The sequence below is a fragment of the Felis catus genome, chromosome D3 (genome assembly GCF_018350175.1).
Source record: "Felis catus isolate Fca126 chromosome D3, F.catus_Fca126_mat1.0, whole genome shotgun sequence".
Lineage (NCBI taxonomy): Eukaryota > Metazoa > Chordata > Mammalia > Carnivora > Felidae > Felis > Felis catus.
In genome coordinates, this window is record NC_058379.1 from 40,730,038 (window position 1) to 40,750,212 (window position 20,175).

Consider the following 20,175-nt stretch of genomic DNA (forward strand, 5'->3'; position numbering starts at 1 on the left):
CCCTCCTGCGTGCGGCTGTAGCCCCGCGGCCCGCCCTCCTCCCCCGCCTTATGCGGCGGGTTCCCGCGGCCCTTCCGCATTCCCGGGCTGCAGGGCGCCGGGCCGGGCTTGGAATTTGACCCGGTGGGGTGGGGTGGGGCGGGGCGCGGTTCCCCAGGATTTGGGGGGTCCCGGGTGCCGAAGGCCTCCCACCCTGGGCTCCCACAGTTGGCACATGAAAATACAGCTCGCGTAGTTCCATATGAACTTGAAGTAAAATAACTAATTAGGGTGCGTCCCGCGTAATACTGCGGAAGGTAAGAGGGCGGCGGCGGGGCGGACTCCTGCCTGCTGGAAAACCCTTTCTTTTTCAACGGAGCTCCAGCCAGAGTTCTATCATTTAGCCTTCAAATTATAAGGTTTATGGCCTTACAGACCACGGCTAGCCTATAACTGTTTCATTCTCCTTACAACCACAAGAAAGTTTTGCTCAAAATGTTTTTTGCTTTCCTTGGGTCAACAGATGAGAGAATTACGCGCACACACATTTATAAAATGCTCTTCGTCAAAACAGGAAACCACGAAGCTACATTACACAAGTTTGTGCCTATAACCTTCACTTCCCTCATTCTAATATAGGTGAATGCCACTATTTCTGGGTAATGGAGGATAAGCCAATAGCAAACCAATAAACCAATGCTTTTATTGAGCACTTGTTACTGCCTGAAAGTGTGCCAGATGCTGGGGAGAGGAATAATAGTCTTTTATATTCTAGAAATCTTTGATCAGAAATTCCTAGATATTAGGAACCATGTGTTCAGCACTCTATAGCAGTTCTTAAACAGCAGCGTGTGTAAGCAAAACCTGGAGGGCTTAGTAAAAGATTCTTGAGCCCCAACCCCAGATACTCAGATTCAATAGGTCAAATGTGAGGCGATAATTTGCATTTCTAGTAAATACGAATTTACTAGATGCTGGGGGATGCTGATGCTGTGGTCTTAATCTGAGTAACATTGCCCAAGGTCGAGATAATTAGGGAATGCATTTTCTCAGAATTTGAAAAGCAATTTCTGAAATGTCACACCTGATTCTAAAATAATGACCCTTTCCCTTGGCTGCAATCTGCTCTTTGGTCCAATAGTATAATTTTTTAACACTCAAAATCAAGTTTGGCTTCTTTAGGTCTTTGTCATAGAGCCCTTCAAGTATGGTCTACTACCATCCCATAAGCCCTCACCTTTGCCAGCTTAGTTAAGATCATAGCTGAGGGACTCTGACTGCACTTTGACTTTGATCTCCATATTTGTTTATAGAACTGCTTTCCAATACAATAATCACCAACCACACGTGGCTATTTAAATTTAAATTAAAAACTCAGTTCCTCAGTTATATTAGACATGTTGCAAGTGCTCAATAGCCATATGTGGCTAATGTCCTTATTGGAAAGCAGAGACCATTTCTATCATCACAGAAAGTTGTACTGAAAAGCTCTGTTCATAAAATAATTCTAGGGTATATTGTTCTTTAGATTCAAAAGAAAAACAATATTTATTAACGAAAAGCCAATTATCTAAATATCTAGCTCTTGGGTTATGGCTAATTAAGGCATATCCTTTTCAAAGATAACTGTGGTCATTAAAAAGAATGGTTACAAATAAAGGTGGCTATGCCAAAACATGAAAAATAATTTAAGCTATGTTAAACTAAAAACAAGGTGTATGTTCATTACAACTATAAAATGTATGTGGATAATAAGACATTATGGCACTACTTGAGTAGGGAGATAGACATCTAGTGTAAAGGATACAGGGACTTAAAAAATTTTTAAAAAAAGAAGGGGGGGTGGCTGGGTGGCTCAGTCAGTTAAGTGTCTTAACTTCGGCTCAAGTCATGATCTCTCAGTTTGTGGGTTTTAGCCCTGCATCAGGCTCTGTACTGACAGCTCAGAGCCTGGAACCTGCTACAGATTTGGTGTCTCCCTCTCTCTCTGCCCCTCCGCCATTCTCACTCTGTGTCTCTCAAAAATAAACAAACATTAAAAAAAAAAAACATACAGGGACTTGGAAGTTCAAGAGCAGGTAGAAATGAGAGAAGCAGCATTAGGGAAACTGGGCATTTCTTCCATGTGGGATTAGTTCCAGCAATACTTTCAAGAATAAAAAACCAGGTTTCAGGGAAATCGAGAAATTGTACACTAAAGGAGGACCTAGAAAGACACAAACAAGTCTAATTATTAGATCTACTCAGGAAATCTAAAAAACTACTTGAGCATCTAGTTGGTCCCAGGAAACTGATAGACAATGTATATTCTTAGTAAATCCTTATTACCACCTTTTAATATAATAAAATTCTAGTTTGAACTAATTTACTATCAAACAACTATGGACCTTTCTCCTAACCTCAGCCTTTTACTTAATCTCCAACTGCCATTAACTCCTATCGCCTATCCTTTCCTCTTTACAGAGGTAGAAGTATCCATTTTTATTTCTCTAAGGATAATCCTACAATGTGTGATCTAGGTTCTAGCCCTGCCTATCTCTTGGACATAATTCATTTTGTTTCACTGATTGTTTCTTCCAGTTTGTCTTTTTCCTCTGTCTACAAACAGGCTTGAATCTCTAAAGATGAGCCCTTTGATCCTGAACTTCCCTTCAAGCTTCTCTTCATTGCCAAGCTTCAGACCCCCACTGGTAAACAGAACAAGAGTAACTTTTGAATACCTACTGTGTGCCAGACCATTTAGCTTTAGTGTTTCTAATTTTCACAACAGGCTCTAAGGGTACCATTCCTTTTATAGGTGATGAAACTGACACAAGTGACCTGCCCAAGTCTACAAAGTGTGACTCTAAACCCCATACTACTCTTAGTCACAAAAAGTGCTGCATTATATATTAATAGATTATGTTCATATTATGAACCAGTAGCATTACTTCCATTTTACAAATGAATAGAGGTTGAGGGAATCTAATTGACCTAAGGTTATGAAACAATGTAGCAAAAATGGGATTAAAATGTAGATTAGCCTGACCCCTAAACCTAGGCAGTCTACTGTTTCATGCTGCACAATGGATTCTGCATTCGGAACCCTAACAAATCTAGCAAAGGTGACCAATGACTTGATCTAGTGGCCTCCTTTAAACTTTCCTATATTTAACTTTTCTGTGTCTTAACACTATTGACTAACCTCCTCACTCTTGAAACTATTCACTTGGTTTCTACAATACTGTTTTTGTGGCTCTTCTTCTCCAAGCCCTTTTATCATCTTCTACCTGATCCTTAACTTTTCTGCATATTCGTAAGTCTAGGTATTATACCACTTGTCCCCTCTCTCTTCATACTTTGTAGGAAATGGTTGCCTTTCCTTTTCAGAATTTGATTTTACTAGCTTTGCTTTCCTCCCTTTTTTATCACAGTAGCACTCATCAATTCCTGCTCTTGAGTCATAGGCTCCTTGATAAATATTAAATTTGGGCCCTGAAGTCCAAATGGCAATATAATCATAAGCAGGTAGATAAGGATGCAGTAGGTTGGTTTCATGAGAACTTTTGGAATGTAGGACTTTCATCATGGAGACTGGTTTTTCAGTCAAATCCACTTTTGGAGATGTTTTAGCTTTTTATTGGCAATTATCTTTGCTTAAGCAAACCCTAGTTACTATGTGGAGAATGCTATTACTTTATTAGAAGACTTATTTCATTCAAGGGAGACCATTCACTGTTCCTAATGGAAGCTGATTCTTTTTTTTTTCTTTTTAAAATTTTTTTTTAACGTTTATTTATTTTTGAGACAGAGAGAGACAGAGCATGAACGGGGGAGGGGCAGAGAGAGAGGGAGACACAGAATCGGAAGCAGGCTCCAGGCTCTGAGCCATCAGCCCAGAGCCCGACGCGGGGCTCGAACTCACAGACCGCGAGATCGTGACCTGAGCGGAAGTCGGACGCTCAACCAACTGAGCCACCCAGGCGCCCCTGGAAGCTGATTCTTTGAGAAGTTATTTGAAATGAAAATGCAGATACTATTAAGAGCTTATTTTAGTAGATGAGATCACTTTGTTTCCGTAGTGGAAACAATGTTATTTGGACGTTTATTAAAAGCAGAAGTGACCATTTTTTTGGTTGAAATGGAAATTCAATTCAACAAACCGTATTTTAGCATTAAGGCTATGAGCCTAGAAAAAGTATTTTGCTTAACTCACTGAATGAAATTCAGAAACACATAAAGGGCAAAAAGTAGGTGCTGAGATTCTAACCTCAAAGAGGACAGAAGCAGTCTTGTTCCTAGACTTTTTACTTCTCTGTAAAGCTGGCTGCACCAGATTAAAGGATCTCACTCACCTATCCTGTTGAACGCAAAGGTCTGCTGCCTTGAAGGCATTCAGTAATTGTTTATTGAGTGAGGTAATGTCTTATTAATAGTAGCATAAAACATAAAGTTATTAGAGTAATTGTCAATTACTCATCTTTGTAGGCTGTCAACTCTTTACCCAACTTTTCCCCCCAACATTTCAAAGTCTTTTTAAAACTCATGAGTATTTGAAAGTTAGATTTTTGAAGGCCGAAGCAAGTGAAACTCTACCACTTTCTGATTAACTCTGAAAACAGTCCTGCATTTTGCAGATAGCAGAAGTTATTTTTAGGATTGAAATAATGATCTCACTTTCCCAGGCATGTAGCTTCAGCTGTTTTGACTGTGGGGAGGTCAGGAATGTCCAAAATTCATACATGGACTCATGGTGAATCTCTCCATAAACAAACATGGTATTTCAACAGGGACTGTTGTATTAAAGAGAAACTACATACAATAAAAAATACTGGATTGTATTTCCAACATTTTGAAATTCAATACAAAAAAATCTTTTTGGTAAGAAGCATTCCATAAAACCTTTGGAGCTAAAATAGTTTTAAAAATTAGGACAAATTAAAATTAGGCTCAGTGGCCTGGTCTAATTTTAAATCACGTGATGCAATACACAAAAGCTTAGAACAGATAAAGAGGGACGTTGACATTTATGTAAAACTTAAAGATTTAAAGCTACCAAAGCTAGCATGTCTCTGCAAATCTATAGAAAATTATTTTTAAACTGAAAGACAAAGTGCAAGAAACCCAATTAAGGCAGTTTAAACTGGATTTCTTTGGGAGGGGGAGGAATAAATATTAGAGATAGGATTGTTAGAGAAACTGGATGGAGTAAGGGAGAGGTCTAACAACCATATCTTTTTGTAGGCTTTGCCTCATCTACTTTTCTTTGGAAGAAGCAAGTAACAAAAGCCGATTTTGGTAAATAAGAAGTTTTAAACAAGCAAGTTTTTATCATAAAGTTTAATAATGGTTCAGAAAAAATTGAGTGAATAACTTTCTCTGAAAAAATATACTGAATCTGTGTAGACTGCAGTTATTGAGGGGGAGGGGCTGGTAAGTTAAATTGCCCTATTTTCTATCTGAAAATCATAAAAAGTCCCATTTCCAGTCTGAATATAGAGATGCATGTGCCCAAAATGGCTGAGAATAAATACAAGAAAGGCAAAAGCTGCAAAGCTAAGGGCATGCAACAGACTCTAAGAGAACGTCTCAGAAATACCCAAAGTGGCAACAAGGAACGTTTGGCTGGAATTTGAAGTTCTTTCAATCATCTTTGTCTTTTGCTCCATGTTTAAGGATGCGCGTGAACTCGATGTAATTGAAATTCCCCTTTTTGTCGATAGGCGCTTCTCTGTACAGCTCATCCACCTCCTCATCCGTAAACCGGTCTCCCATCGTTGTCAGCAGCTCTCTCAGGTAGTCTTCCTGGATGGTGCCTAAAGAATAAAGAACTGGGGATCAGAATACGTACTCCTCTGGGGACTGATTACAAGGAACATCTACACTTGACCAAGCATATAGTTCTTTATGTTAAGAACTATAAACTTGCAAATATATGAAATATGGGATCTCCACATGCTTAAGCCAGCTTCAGCAGACGGTTGCCTAGACAATGCCCAGCTGCCTAGGTCTATCATCCTGTTCTGCTCTATCATCTTCCCTGCCCAAGTCTTCATAATAGGGCCTAAACCTACACCTAAACAAAAGCAGTAAAGTATGATTAAGGAATCTAAGCCTCATGGTTCCTTAAAGTAGCGTGAATGGTCACACTTAGTTTGGTTTTTGTTTTAAGTAAGCTCTATAGCCAATGTGGGGCTTGAATACATGACCTCAAGAGATCGAGAGTCACATGCTCTACCAAAGGAGCCAGCCAGGCACCCCTGGTCACACTTATTCTATAAGCAAGTAACACTAAAATTAATACCATATCATAAATATCAATAAAGTGCTTCAGCGGCAAGAATACTGAAGTCCTGAGGTCCAGTTTTTTTGTTTTTTTAAGATTTTATTTTTAAGTAATCTCTATACCCAACATGGGCCCAAATTCACAACCCTGAGATAAAGAATGGCATGCTTTCCCAACTAAGCCAGTCAGGGCACCCCATGGCATTGATATTTTTAAAAGGTTCTCCAAATAATTCACATCATGATTGAGAGCCACTAATACTAAAGCAAAATTGATAAATAACCAAGAGATTCTGAAATTCATAAAGTAAAAAGAAAAATCTGAATTTTCTTTTTTGTGAAATTAAGCTAAAACACTGATGATACATTTCCTATGAGTTTAAATTATAAGGTCAGTTCACAACAGCAACTCTAGACTTACGGGGTTTTTGCTAATTAAATTCTACATTTAAAAAAGCTCTTTAAATGTTAGTCTCTCAGCTTGTAGAAATAAATCCTCATCCCCAGCCAAGTCATTCAACTATCATATAAACCTATCATCGATGATGTGCAAGGAGCTGTGGTAGGTGTTAGAAGGGGTTACAAAGATGGGAATATAATGCTGTTGAAGACAGAGCCATGGCTCTGGGTGTCAGGAGAGATTTTGTGAAGACTGGGAATAAGTACACAACTAAAACAGAAGGCCAGGAGAGAGACAAGAATATACTTTAGATGTGGAATGAAAGGATAGGCTTTAAGTTTTCCTGGAACCAGGAAAAAATATTATATAAAAACACAGCTAAGGCTCTATAAAGAATGTGACCATTGAGATAAGTTTGAAGAATGGATAAGATATTCTGAGACAGAGCATGAGCAGGGGAGGCGCAGAGAATTAGAGACAGACAGAATCTGAAGCTGGCTCCAGGCTCTAAGCTGTCAGCACGGAGCCCAGGGCTTGAACTGAGGAATGGCGAGATCATGACCTGAGCTGAAGTCAGATGCTTAACTGACTGAGCAACCCAGGTGCCCTTGGATAGGATTTTTAACTCTTTTATGGCTGTATTCCCTTCCGTTAAAAAAAAGTAGCAACTGCTCACAGTAAAAAGCTCAAGCAATACAAAAGTGACTTTAGGAGAAAAAAAGTAAGTTTCCTCTGTCTTTCCCTTCCAGGTATAACTGTTAAGAATTCCAGTTTTAAAGGGCACCTGGGTGGCTTAGTAGGTTAGGCGTCTGACTACGGCTCAGGTCATGATGATCTCACACGGCTGGTGAGTTCGGGCTTTGTGCTGACAGCTCAGAGCCTGGAGCCTGCTTTGGGTTTTGTGTGTCTCTCTCTCTGCCCCTTCCCTACTCATATGCTGTCTCTCTTTCCTTCAAAAATAAACATAAAAAAAAAAACACAAGAATTTCAGTTTTAAGAGGGAGCAGGTGATATGGTAAGGAAGATACAGAGGGAGCAATGGTAGAGGTAAGTTAGGACAACAAGGCATAGAAGAGCTTGGAAGGAGGTTAGGAAGATGATACAGGAAGATGGTATACCTGAGGAGGCCTAATGGGGCCATATTGTGCGGAAACTATGCTTCCAACAGCAGACTATGCTTGGACTATTTAAAACAGTCCAAGTAATACGTAAATAAAGGGTGTGCCTTCCTTCTCAAACACTTGCCATGTGAGTTACGCCCTTATGTTTCCTTTATATGCAATTGTGCCAAAGGATCAAGCATTTATATTGTTAATTTTGAGGTTTTTTGAAAGTTAAGTCTATGCCAGCAGTATACTAAGCACTTTGTATAAATTATCTCATTTCCTCATTTAATAATCACAACAACACTATGAGGTAGGTAATATTAGTGTCCATTTTATAGGTAAGAAAACGGAGGCTTAGAAAAAGTTAAGTAACTTGCCCGAAATCACATAGCTATCGCACAGAATAGGTATATAAAACCAGGGAGTCTGATTCTAGAGCAAAAGATTAGACACCAGATTTAAACAATCTCAGAGCTGAGAGGTACCTGATAAACAAATACGGGACAGTACTGGTATCAAGGTCTACAGCAATTTATACTTTATCCAAGATTGCCCTGGTAAAAGTTATTCATTCAACACAATTACTGACAGCCTAACCATTATGGAGTTATCCTAGTAAAAGAGTAATGTAAGTTTCCTAGAGAAGTTCCAAATACACCTATTAAATTGTAAATTAAATATTTAAGGGCAGAGGCAGTAAAATGAGTGATTAACATGCCATAGGAAAAGCCTGTCCAAAAACAGGTATGGAATAAACCTGAGGGTATTATGTCATCATATTTCAAGTTATTATATGTTTTAGTTACCACAACTAAAAATTAAATCACTTAGTAATTAAAGGTTACCTCAGACTTACCAGTTGCTTCTTCATCAAAGCAAGCAAAAGCATTTCTGATGACATCTTCTGGATCTGTGCCATTTAACTTCTCACCGAACATCGTGAGAAACATGGTGAAATTTATGGGCCCTGGAGCCTCATTCATCATGGCATCCAGATACTCATCAGTTGGATTTTTCCCTGAATAAAAAAGAGGGTCATAATTTTACTTACATCACAAAATGCATCAAGTAATCATCACAGTAAACTTTTGACAAGAAAGATTATCATTTATGTAGTTTGCTGTGTATTCATAATAGCAAAACTATTTGGGAAAAAGTCTTCTCGGTGAATAAGGCCTGTATTAAGAGTGTAGAGATAGTATGCTATTCTATTGGGATGACAGGAGGAATAACATTGCTCTCATAATCAGTATCAGTGTTTGCAACACACACACACACACACACACACACACACACACACACACACACACACAGCTGGCCCCCAGCCCAATCCTGAGGCCTGTCCAGAAACTTGCAGGTGGTCCAAGGCCACACTTTGGGAAACACTGTTCCAGACTCTGAATCTTAGTAAACTACAGCATCATTAGACTGGCTTCACAGGCATTACAGAAATTCTCTTTATAATATTAAAGTTGATCATTACCCAGGGAGGCAAGCATATCATGCAAATCTTCCTTGTCAATGAATCCATCTCTGTTCTGATCAATCATGTTGAAGGCCTCTTTGAATTCCTGAATCTGGGACTGGTCAAACATGGCAAACACATTGGATGTTGCGCGCTGCGGGCGCTTCTTGGTGGTCTTGGTCTTTGCCCTTTTGCTCGACATGGTGGTGGTTAAATCCTAATTAGGAAGGGAAATATACAAAACACAAAGATTAATAAAAACTAAGCTGCATCAAACTTCCTGACATGTCTGAGCTACTTAGAGATGTGCCTAAAAACTACTCAGCGGGACAGTTTCTCTTAGCAAACATCTGTCTCAACTAATCAATACTCTTACTCACAGAACCAAACTACAAAGAGAAAAACCAGACTCAACTTTGAGTTCACTCACCCTTAGTAGTCATAACATCTAATGAACAGTCCATCACCAACTTCAAATTCCAAACTGTAACTCACATAATTCAAAGCTCAGAGCATATCAACAAGATTGCATGTCCCCTGTGCTGCAGCATAGCCAGGTAAGTACTGGTTTTACACTTGGGGAAACAGTACTGGTTTTATACTTCAGTGCTGTGGCAGTACTGGGGAATACTAATTCATCTTCAACAAGTCTTTCCCACAGCCCTAGCCTAAGCTAGCCGTCCCATTCTAAGGTAGACAGAAAGTAGGAAGGAAGACTAATTGATGGAATAGGTCTTCATCTCTTAATCTCCATTGTCAAATAGCGTTCTTCCACTCGCAACTAACAATTTTCTTGCACCCTCACTTCTGGAATCAAAGTAGCTCATGAAAGAGATTTGTTGAAAAGCTAACTGGAAAGTCTAAAAAAACTATGAATTCACCTATAAGTTTTACAGATACGTCCACTCTGTCAAAACCAATTTCTTGCACAGAGCCAAGCTAAGTCCCTTAAGGTGTGACTAAATTCTCTAGACAAAAGCCATAGCGCAACAGTTTTTAAAGCTATTTATTTGTTTAAGTTTTACAAAACATGTTAAGAGCTAAGGAAACTACCTTTACTCTCTAATAATCTAAATTTATCCCTGTAAAATTCAAGTTAAAAATAAAAAGAATGCCTAATAACAACTGAAATGGAAAGGCAATTTTCTTTTCAGCACTCAATCTTTAAAAGACTATAAAAATTTGTTTGATGTTAAAAAGCCCACAGTCCTCAGATAACAAAATGTTACCGTACCATCCTTCAGAGCTGAGGTGGCGATGGTAGTCGGCAAAACCTCTAACCAGCGAGACTAGGTCACTGTATTGAGTTATATTCTTCCAAGCAGGACTAAAATAGGCACTACTGATTTCACTCTCTGACCAGGATAACAATTTTAAAGCTTACGTTCTGAAAACAACATTTAGCTATGATGTAGCAAAACACTATGCCCTTGCTCTAAAAATAAATCTGTGGCCTGCAAAGAATGAAGCACTACCTAGATCTCCCCGCAAAGTGACCTTAGAACACAATGCTTCCTATGAGCTTAAAAAGTTATTTCCTACATTCTTCCCGATTATACCACATCACCCAGACTAAATTCAATTATAGAAATAATTAGAAAAGCTCTGCCTCAGATTTTTTTAAAAAGCTAAATCTGTTCTCAGATTTTAGTAGGAAATTCCACAAAGGAGAGTCACAAATTCCAGTCCATCCAATATAGCACCCAGTGATACACTGGAATGTGCTGTTGGTAAGATATACCCTACGCGACCCAGAAGTTATGATACACACTCCTCCCTAATTTCCAAGTTTCCTTTAATCACAATTTGTGTGGCTGCCTTTCAAAATTTATCAGCACCATGAATGCCTATTTTCATTCTGTAACACCTTTTGGGGCAGCAAATACCATTATTTAATTTTTCCCTCTATTCTAAATGTACTTTTAAAAACTAGAAAGTTACAGTGTATATTATTCCACCATCTTTTAACTGTACTCAAGAACTTGGGGTTAGTGATCCAGACGTAATGAGTGACACATATTGACCAGTCCACCTCTCTTTGCTGTGTCTTTGCAAATCAAAGCATGTCTTTAAAAATCATCGGTTTTGTTTGACAACATTGTCTTCCCTTCATGAGGCAGGAATGTCAGTTATTTTAAGAACAAAGAAACTGATGAGAATTCTCGGTCAAATGGTTGACACATTTTTTAATCTATAAAAACTCAGAATACTAAATTTGATGGGAGTCCTCTAGGTACCTTTACATAAATAAATAAATACACATATATATGAATTTTAAAGCATTTCCCATTATTGTTTCTTTTAACCATGCATTCTTTAAATTTGTATTCATTGTAAAAATGGTTTGTAAAAGTTATGAAGGTTTTTTTTTCTCCCTTTGGTCAGCACTGACAGTGGTCTTTCACAGAACTTTAGCTCAATCAATACTTAATCATCAATCTTTAATATGATTGATGAATTATACCAAAGTGCATCAAATGTCACTAGTGTTGAAAACTACTTAAGAATTAAACGTAAGGCAATTGTCCTATCTTAAAAAGGTTAAAAAATAGTTGGGGAAGCAACTATAAAGAAATGAAATGAGGGGTGCATGGATGGCTCAGTCAGTTGAGCGTCCAATTTTGGCTCAGGTCATGATCTCACAATTTGTGAGTTTGAGACCCACATTGGGGTGGCTGTTGTCAGCACGGGGCGCACTTTGGATCCTCTGTTCCCCCCTCTCACTGCCCCTACCCAGCTCGCGCTCTTGCTCTCAAAAATAAATATACATTAAAAAAAAAAAAAAAGGAAATGAACTGATTGGTTAAATTTATGAAATGACGCATAGTTTTCATTCCTGAAGAACTCTCAAGTTAAAACAATGTGTGACAATAATGAAAAATAACTCAAAGGTGATACATGATTATTAAATACTGTGAGTTGAGGAAGATCTTTGTTTCTAAAAGATCGAGATGGTGGGGGAAGACCCTGAAAAATCTTGTACCATTTAGAAGCTAAGAGACACCCTTAGAATTAAGAGATTCAGATGTTAGTTTTAATTCTAAAAAATTAAGATAGTTACTTCTATCAAAAGCTGGTAGTATAATGTTAAGACAAGTTACTACCTGGGCCTTTTTCAAGGAGGTTGTGCTCTTGTCTATGAGTTTATTTCCCACCAGAAACTGGTAGCCTTTCAGCAATAGGGAGTTCAGCCTCACAGTAAGTTGTTCTAAAATACAGAAAATGTAGGGGCACCTGGTTGGCTCAGTCGATGGTGTGCAACTCTTGATCTTGGGGTTGTGAGTTCAAGCCCCACGTTCGCTGTGGAGATTACTTAGAAAAAGAAAATAAAATCTTTACAATAAGGAAAGCGTGGTTAAGTATTTCCTACCAAACTAAAAGTATGGGTGGAATAAACACTGATGAAGAGGGAGCCATATCAGGAACAGTGCTATGATCACAAAGAGCAGATCACTTATGGTATTGTCACTGTCCTCCTTGCTATGATTCTAGTTTGTTATCCATTTTGACTTTCCCCAAACAAGCGAGACTGTAGCTCTCTTTATGTAACAAACAAATGCACAACTCACAGAAATTTAGGAAGCTAGGGTAAAAAACACTGAAAACATTTCATGCATCAATGTAAATATTCTTTATTTAGGATGGGAAGATGTAAGCATCTGAGATTTTCAAGTTATAGGATTCTCACTCATTCAAAGTTAGAGTCTGGAGTTTATTTCTGAAGCATTTAATGAAAGCTCTTTCATGTGAAGGCATATTTGTTGTATTAAACTTTAAAGCAGGGAAACTTGCAGAGCAGGCCTCTATGAAAAATGAAAGGATTTCAGATGCACAAGAAAGTCAATGAAACATAGTCAATGGTGGTCAAGAATATTCAGTTTACAGATCTAAAGGAGTATAACCTTGTTTTAAATCAGGGGACGTAAGTGTTGCTAGCAATGAATTTGGGGGTGTTTTAGCATGATCAAACAGGAAGAAACTCAATTCAGGGTTATGACAAAAGAAGGGATACAAATCATGTAAGGAAAATATTAGACTAGATTAAGTGGTAGAAGTAAAGGTCCTCAAAGTCTTCTTCCACACACCAAGGGCAACCAGAAGATTTTTCAGCATCTCAAGATATACTATGGTTTCATTTATAAAATAATATTAATCCATACTAATATTATACTTTGTTACTCTAGTTAGAATTCTAGAGTCTAGCATTTATAAAGTGGTAATAGATATAAAATAATCTAGAGATGTTTCTTCTACAGAACTGATACTACAACTGATAGTATCCTAGGAAGTATGATACATTCTTTAAAGAAAAACTCCCATCTTTGAAAACACTTCCTAATGTGGTAGCATGTAGTATCTTTTTTCCAAATCCAGACCAAATTTCCTACCTCATTTATCAACGTACTTCCCCCTGAAGCGAAGTTTATGCGATTTTTTTTGGTGCCATCCCCATTTTTTTAAAAAATATATTTTCAGGTTAGTGCTTCTGTTCCAAATGAAGCGAGCTTTCAACTCCTATGCAAACTTCCGGTTAAAGGTAGGATTAGATCTCTTAGCCACACCCAAAAAGTTCTTAGCACTTGACAAAGGCAATTAGTTGTCAAGGTTCACATGCCAGTAAATGCTCACTCTTGAAAACGGAAAGCGTTTCTTGTTAAGTTTTATCAAAAGCCTTCCAGAACATGAAACAAATAGTTTTAAAAAACATTCACTTTCTTCACCTTCAGATAGAAAACATTTTCCACTTAAGTTAAAATCTCAACTGAACGCATATTTGCTCCAAAGTTCTGCTTTAAGAACTGATATATACTTTCATATACCAGCTCAACTACTTTAAAAGGAAACACTCTGGCAAACTGACAATAACCCGAGGTCTCCACCCAAAAGGAACATGGTAATGTATTTAGGAGTTTTCTCAAACGGCAGACTACACCCTCAACCCCTCTTTGTAAATTATCACTTTAAAAAAAAAGTTCTAATTACAGAAGTGGATGCTGAGCTGAGGAAGCTGCTAATTTGAGTTGGTTATTCCTACTAAACGTAGCCACACAGCTGCAACAACAGCTGCAGCACGGCGGATACTGGGCTTCGGTTTTTGCGCAAACTCTCTTGAATCCGGCAAGTTTACGTTAGAAACTAAACATAGTCCAGGAGTCAGCGCCGCGGGGTTCGGGTTTCGCAGGCCCGGCTGTCGCCCAAGATCGCGGCGCCAGCGAGCTAAACCACACTCCTCTAGCTCCGACTTTGGGCAAAGGGACAAAGTCCGCGCCTCGGCTACTTCCGGGCGTGGCCTTCGATCCCAGAGCTAGCCCTTGGGCTCAAAACAAGGAACCCGCCAGTACACCTGCCCAGGTGCACTCCCTGCTCCGGTGGCCCGCTACTGCAGTCCCAGCCGCCCCGTCGAGATGGGCCCCCGCGATGGGCCTCGCGCACCTTATCGCGGGCACCACTCACCCTGCACAGCCGCAAGAATCCCAGCACTTCGGTAACCCCTTCGCTGCCCTCGCTGCCGCTATCAGCACTCTTCTACTCCCAGAGCCCCCTAAAACCAACACTTCCGGCCTCCGCTTAGCAAACCGGAAGGAAGCCTAGTCACCATTGTCGGCCGACAGAGTGGGCCTGACTTAATAGAAAGACGACGGGTGGGGGGAGTTGCCAGTGTCCTAGGAGGGCGCAATTTTGAATGAGTGCACAGGAAGGAGCATAACGCGGGCGACTTAGAACACAGAAGAATGTGTAATGGTTCGTTCGTGTAGTTGTTCTACTGGGTTTCCATATTTTTGTACCTCCTCTTACAATGTAGGCTTTTCCCCCCCTTTCCTGTTGGTAAATGGGTGAGCCTGCCCTGTGGGTTTGCCTCCCTGCACATTCCTGGGCACGTCCAGGGGCGGGGCCTGGCAAGCCCAAGTCCTTGTAGGGAAATAGCGCAGAGGGCTGCGCGGCCCACGTGACCCGCGCCCGCGCTTCCCAGAGGGCCAGACCCCGGCCGCCGGACGGTCGGGCGCCTGCGCGCGGGACTCACTCAGGGCGTGGGTCTCTGTGAGGTCTACGGGTAGGAGGTTCTATCTCTGTGTACTGTGCTGTTTCGAAGGGTCCCACCCCTTATACATTGGAGCAAACTTTCCTAAGTCCCTAGGGCCCTCAGCCAAGCGGCCACTACTTTTTTTTTGGCCCAGGCGGATGTCATGAGGTCACGGATGATGAAGACTTCCTCCCTCTTCAAAACCGTTTGCTGTTTTTCCCACCAGAGCCCCGGTTAACAAGGGAAGTCGGGACCTGACTAGGAGGGAAGACAGGCGACCAGCAAGAGCTAACTAAATCTTGCCCCAATCTCTCACTGTGAAGTGGACTTGCGGCTTGGTGAAAATAGGGATTAAAAAGTGCGGCCTATGTTTTCTCAGCTCTCCTTTTCTTGGACAGCTTCTAACAATGCATCTTGTTAAAGGAAAGCCCGCCCCAGTTCTGTCCTCTGTCCTTTTCCGTCCAGAGTCTGGTGAGGAAGAGAAGACTGTGGTGCTCACGGTCACCTCAGCTCTCTGAGCGCAACTACAAAAGGAGTGAGTTGGACCGATATTACTCAGGATCGTCATCCCAGCCCTGAGGTTCAGTGCCTAGTTTGGCTCACGTGGCCAGAACAGTTCTGACGTTGGGGGTAGCTGTGGTTTTGGCCTCTCACTTGAACCACCCTGCTAAAAGGAAGCTAAAAGTTGCATTATTATGCATTCTGAATATTAACACACTGCAACTTCGAGGACCTCAGGAGCATTTTATCTACTAACCAATAGCATATTCCAAGGTTAACACTGAGGTAAAAATCACTGAAAAGTAAATAACTGCCCTAATTCTATAGTGGGAGTGACACAAAGATGATTAGTTTCCTAAATGGCCTTGATATTAAGAATCACGGGGGTGCTGGTAAAAATTCAAAATACTGGGTGCCTTATCTCCAACCTAATGATTCAGAATCGTTTTAGAGCAAGTCCTGTGAAGCCATCTGTATAACTGGGGTCCTAAGGAAGTCTTAACACTTGGGGATACAGAGCTAGACAGCTTAGGGCCTAAGACCTAGACAGCGACAGGCCAAGTCCAGATGGCTTAGAGGTAGGGGTACCGCAGTTTGGTTTTGGAGTCTGACTTGGGCAGCAGTGTGAGCACCCTGCAGTGCACTCGCACCTCCACTGAGTGGTGACCTGCCACCACGGAGACCTGGAGGCTTCCAACTACTGTCCTTGTCTTCAGAAAGAAAACTTTAACCCACAATGAAATAGTTTAGTCTTCTCAGCTCGGAAGGAAGCAGCAGCATTCTTTTGCTTTTCTAAGTGTCAGATAATTGCCTTGTTTGCCTTGTTTCTTTCCTCTCAATCAGTCGACAGGTATTACACAGCCCCTGTATTTCCAAGTGTTGTGGTGGGTGTTGTGGTTTATGCTGTTTGAAATAGAATAAAGCTGCTATCTCTGGGATTGGCAGAGAGGGAGTAGAAAGGATTGCAAAGGCACAAGGAGTGTCAGGGAACAGTTTGTAAAACAGATCGTTACAGTACAATTGCATAAGGCCCATAGAAGGAACATGGGAAGAAATAAACCTGTGTGGGGATTTGTGGAAGGTGGCCCCTAGAGGACTTTTGAAGAGCTGATTCTAAAAGTCAATGGGGAAGGGCACCTGGCTGGCTAAGTCTGTAGAGCATGCGACTCTCGATCTGGGGTGGTGAGGTCAAGCCCCCACATTGGGCATAGAGCTTATTTAAAAAAAAAAAAAGGAATTAAAAATAAAAATTAAAAGTTAAAAAAAAACAGGTCAGTGGGAAAAGAGAGGAGAGGTTCCAGGCAAATGGAGGAGCATGCTTAATTGTCTAAAGGTGATCAGAGAAACTGGGTGATTGAAGAGGAATAGGAATTGTGTGGTCAGTGTTCATTCATTCCTTTATTCATTCCACAAGTAACTCTGGGTACACAAAGGTTAGCAAGCCACTGTGGAAAAATAAAAACCTTGATAAAATGTTTTTCACATTTTTACATGCATCTAATATATTGATACTTGTTTTAATGATTGGACCCACTGCCAAAGACCTCTGACTGTATAATGTCTCTATTCTTCTGACTCCATAAGAGATTTTTGCCCTCAGGTAACAATCTCCTTTTTACCTTAACTTTAGAGACTTGGGTTCTGCATCATATCCGCTCTTCAGCCTACTGAGTAACACTGAGGGCAAATCACTCAGCTGACCTCAGCCTCAATTTTCTGATTTGTAAAATGGGGATAACATCTTCCTGCCTACTTGATAGAGTTTCCTGATTAACTGAGATAGTTTATGTGAAAGGTCTTATTAAGTATAGAACAGTGGCTTTCAAACTTTTGATTAAAACTTGCTGTATGAAATTTATATCACTAAATAATACTTGAGTACGTACAATGTTTTCTAAGATTTCTATTTCAAAATTGGGCCATTTAACTTTTTTCCCATTCTGACTTCATTATTGTACAGCTTTACTTTTTTTTTATTAATTTACTTTCAAGTTAGTTAACTTACAATGAAGAACCCAGTGATTCATCTCTTGCATGTGACACCCAGTGCTCATCCAGAAAAGTGCACTCCTTAATGCCCATTACCCATTTAACCCACCTTCCCACCTCACCTCTCTCCAGCAACCCTCAGTTTGTTCTCTGTATTTAAGAGTCTCTTATGATTTGCCTCCCCCTCTGTTTTATTGTATTTTCTCCTCCCTTCCCTTATGTTCATCTGTTGAGTTTCTTCAGATTCCACATGAGTGAAATCATATATTTGTCTTTCTCTGATTGACTTATTTTGCTGAGTATAATACCCTCTAGTTCTATCCACTTTGTTGCAAATGGCAGGATTTCATTGTTTTTCATCGCTGAATAGTATTCCATTGTATGTATGTGGGTGTATGTGTGTGTGTATGAGCATATATATATATATATATATATATATATGCATGCCACATCTTTTTTTTAAACTTTTTTTTTTTTACTTTTATTTATTATTGAGAGACAGAGCCTGAGCATGGGAGGGGAAGAGAGAGAGGGAGACACAGAATCTGAAGCAGGCTCCAGGCTCTGAGCTATTAGCACAGAGCCCAATGCAGGGCTCGAACCCACAAACTATGAGATCATGACCTGAGCTGAAGTTGGACGCTTAACCGACTGAGCCACCCAGGTGCCCCTGCATGCCACATCTTCTTAATCCATTTGTCAGTTGATGGATATTTGGGCTCTTTCCATAATTTGGCTATTGTCGATAGCACAGCTATAAACATTGGGGTACATGTGCCCGTTCGAATCAGCATTTTTGGTATCCTCTGGATAAATTCCTAGTAGTGCAGTTGCTGGGTTGTAAGGTAGTTCTATTTTTAATTTTTTGAGAAGCCTCCATACTGTTTTTCAGAGTGGCTGCACCACTTTTCATTCCTGCTAACAGTGCAAAAGGGCTCCTCTTTCTCCATGTCCTCGCCAACATCTATTGTTTCCTGAGTTGTTAATTTTAGCCCTTCTGACCAGTGTGAGGTGGTATCTCATTTTGGTTTTGATTTGTGTTTCCCAGATGATGAGTGATATTGAGCATCTTTTCATGTGTCTGTTTTATGCCATTTAACTTTTAAAAATGCTCTTCAAGACCTGCTACGTGTGAGTTTATGATTCACTAATGCAGAGGTTCTCAACCACAGGTGACTTTTTTCCCTAAGGGAATATTTGAATACCTGAAGGCATTTTTGATTTTCACTGCCAGGGAGTGCTACTGGCATCTCATGCATAGAGGCCAGGACTACTGCTAAACATTCCACAGTGCACAGGCTAGCCCCCTACAACAGAGCATTATTCGGCCCAGAATGTCAGTAGTGCCAAGGTTGAGAAAACCTTCCATTAATGTTTCAAGAGCTCAGAGTATATAATATTTGATTCTTATGGGTTACTATAATTATTAAAAGGACACTGTTGCCTCAAGGTGAGGCTTTTTTGTGAGACCAGAAAAATCTAGAGAGAAAGAAAGGAACTCCTGTTAATATGTACCTATTATGTGCTAGGTATTTTACCTAAGCATTTTTATCATTTAGTTCTTACAACAACCCTGTGAGGTAGGTATTATTACCTCCACTTCACAGATTAGGAAATAAGGCTCAAATATTTTGATAACTTGCCCGTGTTACCCAAAACGTAATAAAAGAACCAGGATTATAACTCATGTCTCTGCTTGCCTAGGGGTAGGAGAGAAGGGAGGACAGGGACCAGTGTTCCTTACTCATGTATCCCTAACTCCTAAGATAGTGCCTAATTTTCCATGGGTGCCAGTAAATATTTGGTAACTGGTTATTTGTTCATATGCACATAGCTGGTAAATGGCCTGACCCAAATCCCACATTTTATTTTACAATTCTGTGCTCTCTTCTTTGGTTCAAGAAGGGAAACTCCTTACCCAAACAACAGAAAGTGTGGCTGAATTAACCTTTGGTATTTACTGCCAAAGTCAATAATTTCCTAGTGATCACTTACAATTTGTATTGCATATAAGAAACTTTCGAATGGTGAGAGACGTGGCTTACATTCTGGTTGTGCCTACATAAATGGAATTGTAATTCTTTCTATGTAAACTAGGATGTAAAAAATTAGCATTAATCCAGGAAAACAGTAGGAGGAGCTCCTTTCTTTTAAATAAAATTAAGGTGGTTAAATTAATCTGTTTGGAAATTAGTTTTAAAGCTGCAAAACTACAAATAAATGTATTAAAAGGGTGTAGAAAGTTCTACATAAAGAATTGCTTTAAAAATTACAATTATTTTTAAATTCAGGATTGGTATACAAGATAAAAAATAATGTGGAATTGAATTAAGAATATTTGGGGGAAGTTATTACTTTCACACTAATACTTTTGAGGGGTGCCTGGGTGGCTCAGTCGGTTAAGCATCAGACTTCAGCTCAGGTTGTGATCTCTCAGTTTGTGGGTTCA

The 20,175-nt window shown here is 39.9% G+C and overlaps 1 protein-coding gene across 3 annotated transcripts; it reads right to left on the minus strand.

The window, feature by feature from the left end:
• Nucleotides 1-5,280: 5,280 nt before the first annotated feature.
• On the minus strand, nucleotides 5,281-14,826 carry LOC101085837 (myosin regulatory light polypeptide 9). Of its 3 annotated transcripts, none has more exons than XM_003995040.5 (4): nucleotides 14,669-14,826; nucleotides 9,233-9,431; nucleotides 8,606-8,767; nucleotides 5,281-5,774 (listed from the first exon to the last, which is right to left on the minus strand). In XM_003995040.5, exons 2-4 carry the CDS (start codon nucleotides 9,414-9,416, stop codon nucleotides 5,602-5,604), a joined length of 519 nt encoding a protein of 172 aa, XP_003995089.1. In that variant the 5' UTR covers nucleotides 9,417-9,431; nucleotides 14,669-14,826; the 3' UTR covers nucleotides 5,281-5,601. The 3 variants fall into 3 exon arrangements, with proteins under 3 accessions (XP_003995089.1, XP_019670608.1, XP_003995090.1); XM_019815049.3 differs by lacking the exon at nucleotides 14,669-14,826 and adding an exon at nucleotides 12,319-12,440; XM_003995041.5 differs by lacking the exon at nucleotides 14,669-14,826 and adding an exon at nucleotides 10,449-10,599.
• Between the last annotated feature and the right edge of the window lie 5,349 nt (nucleotides 14,827-20,175).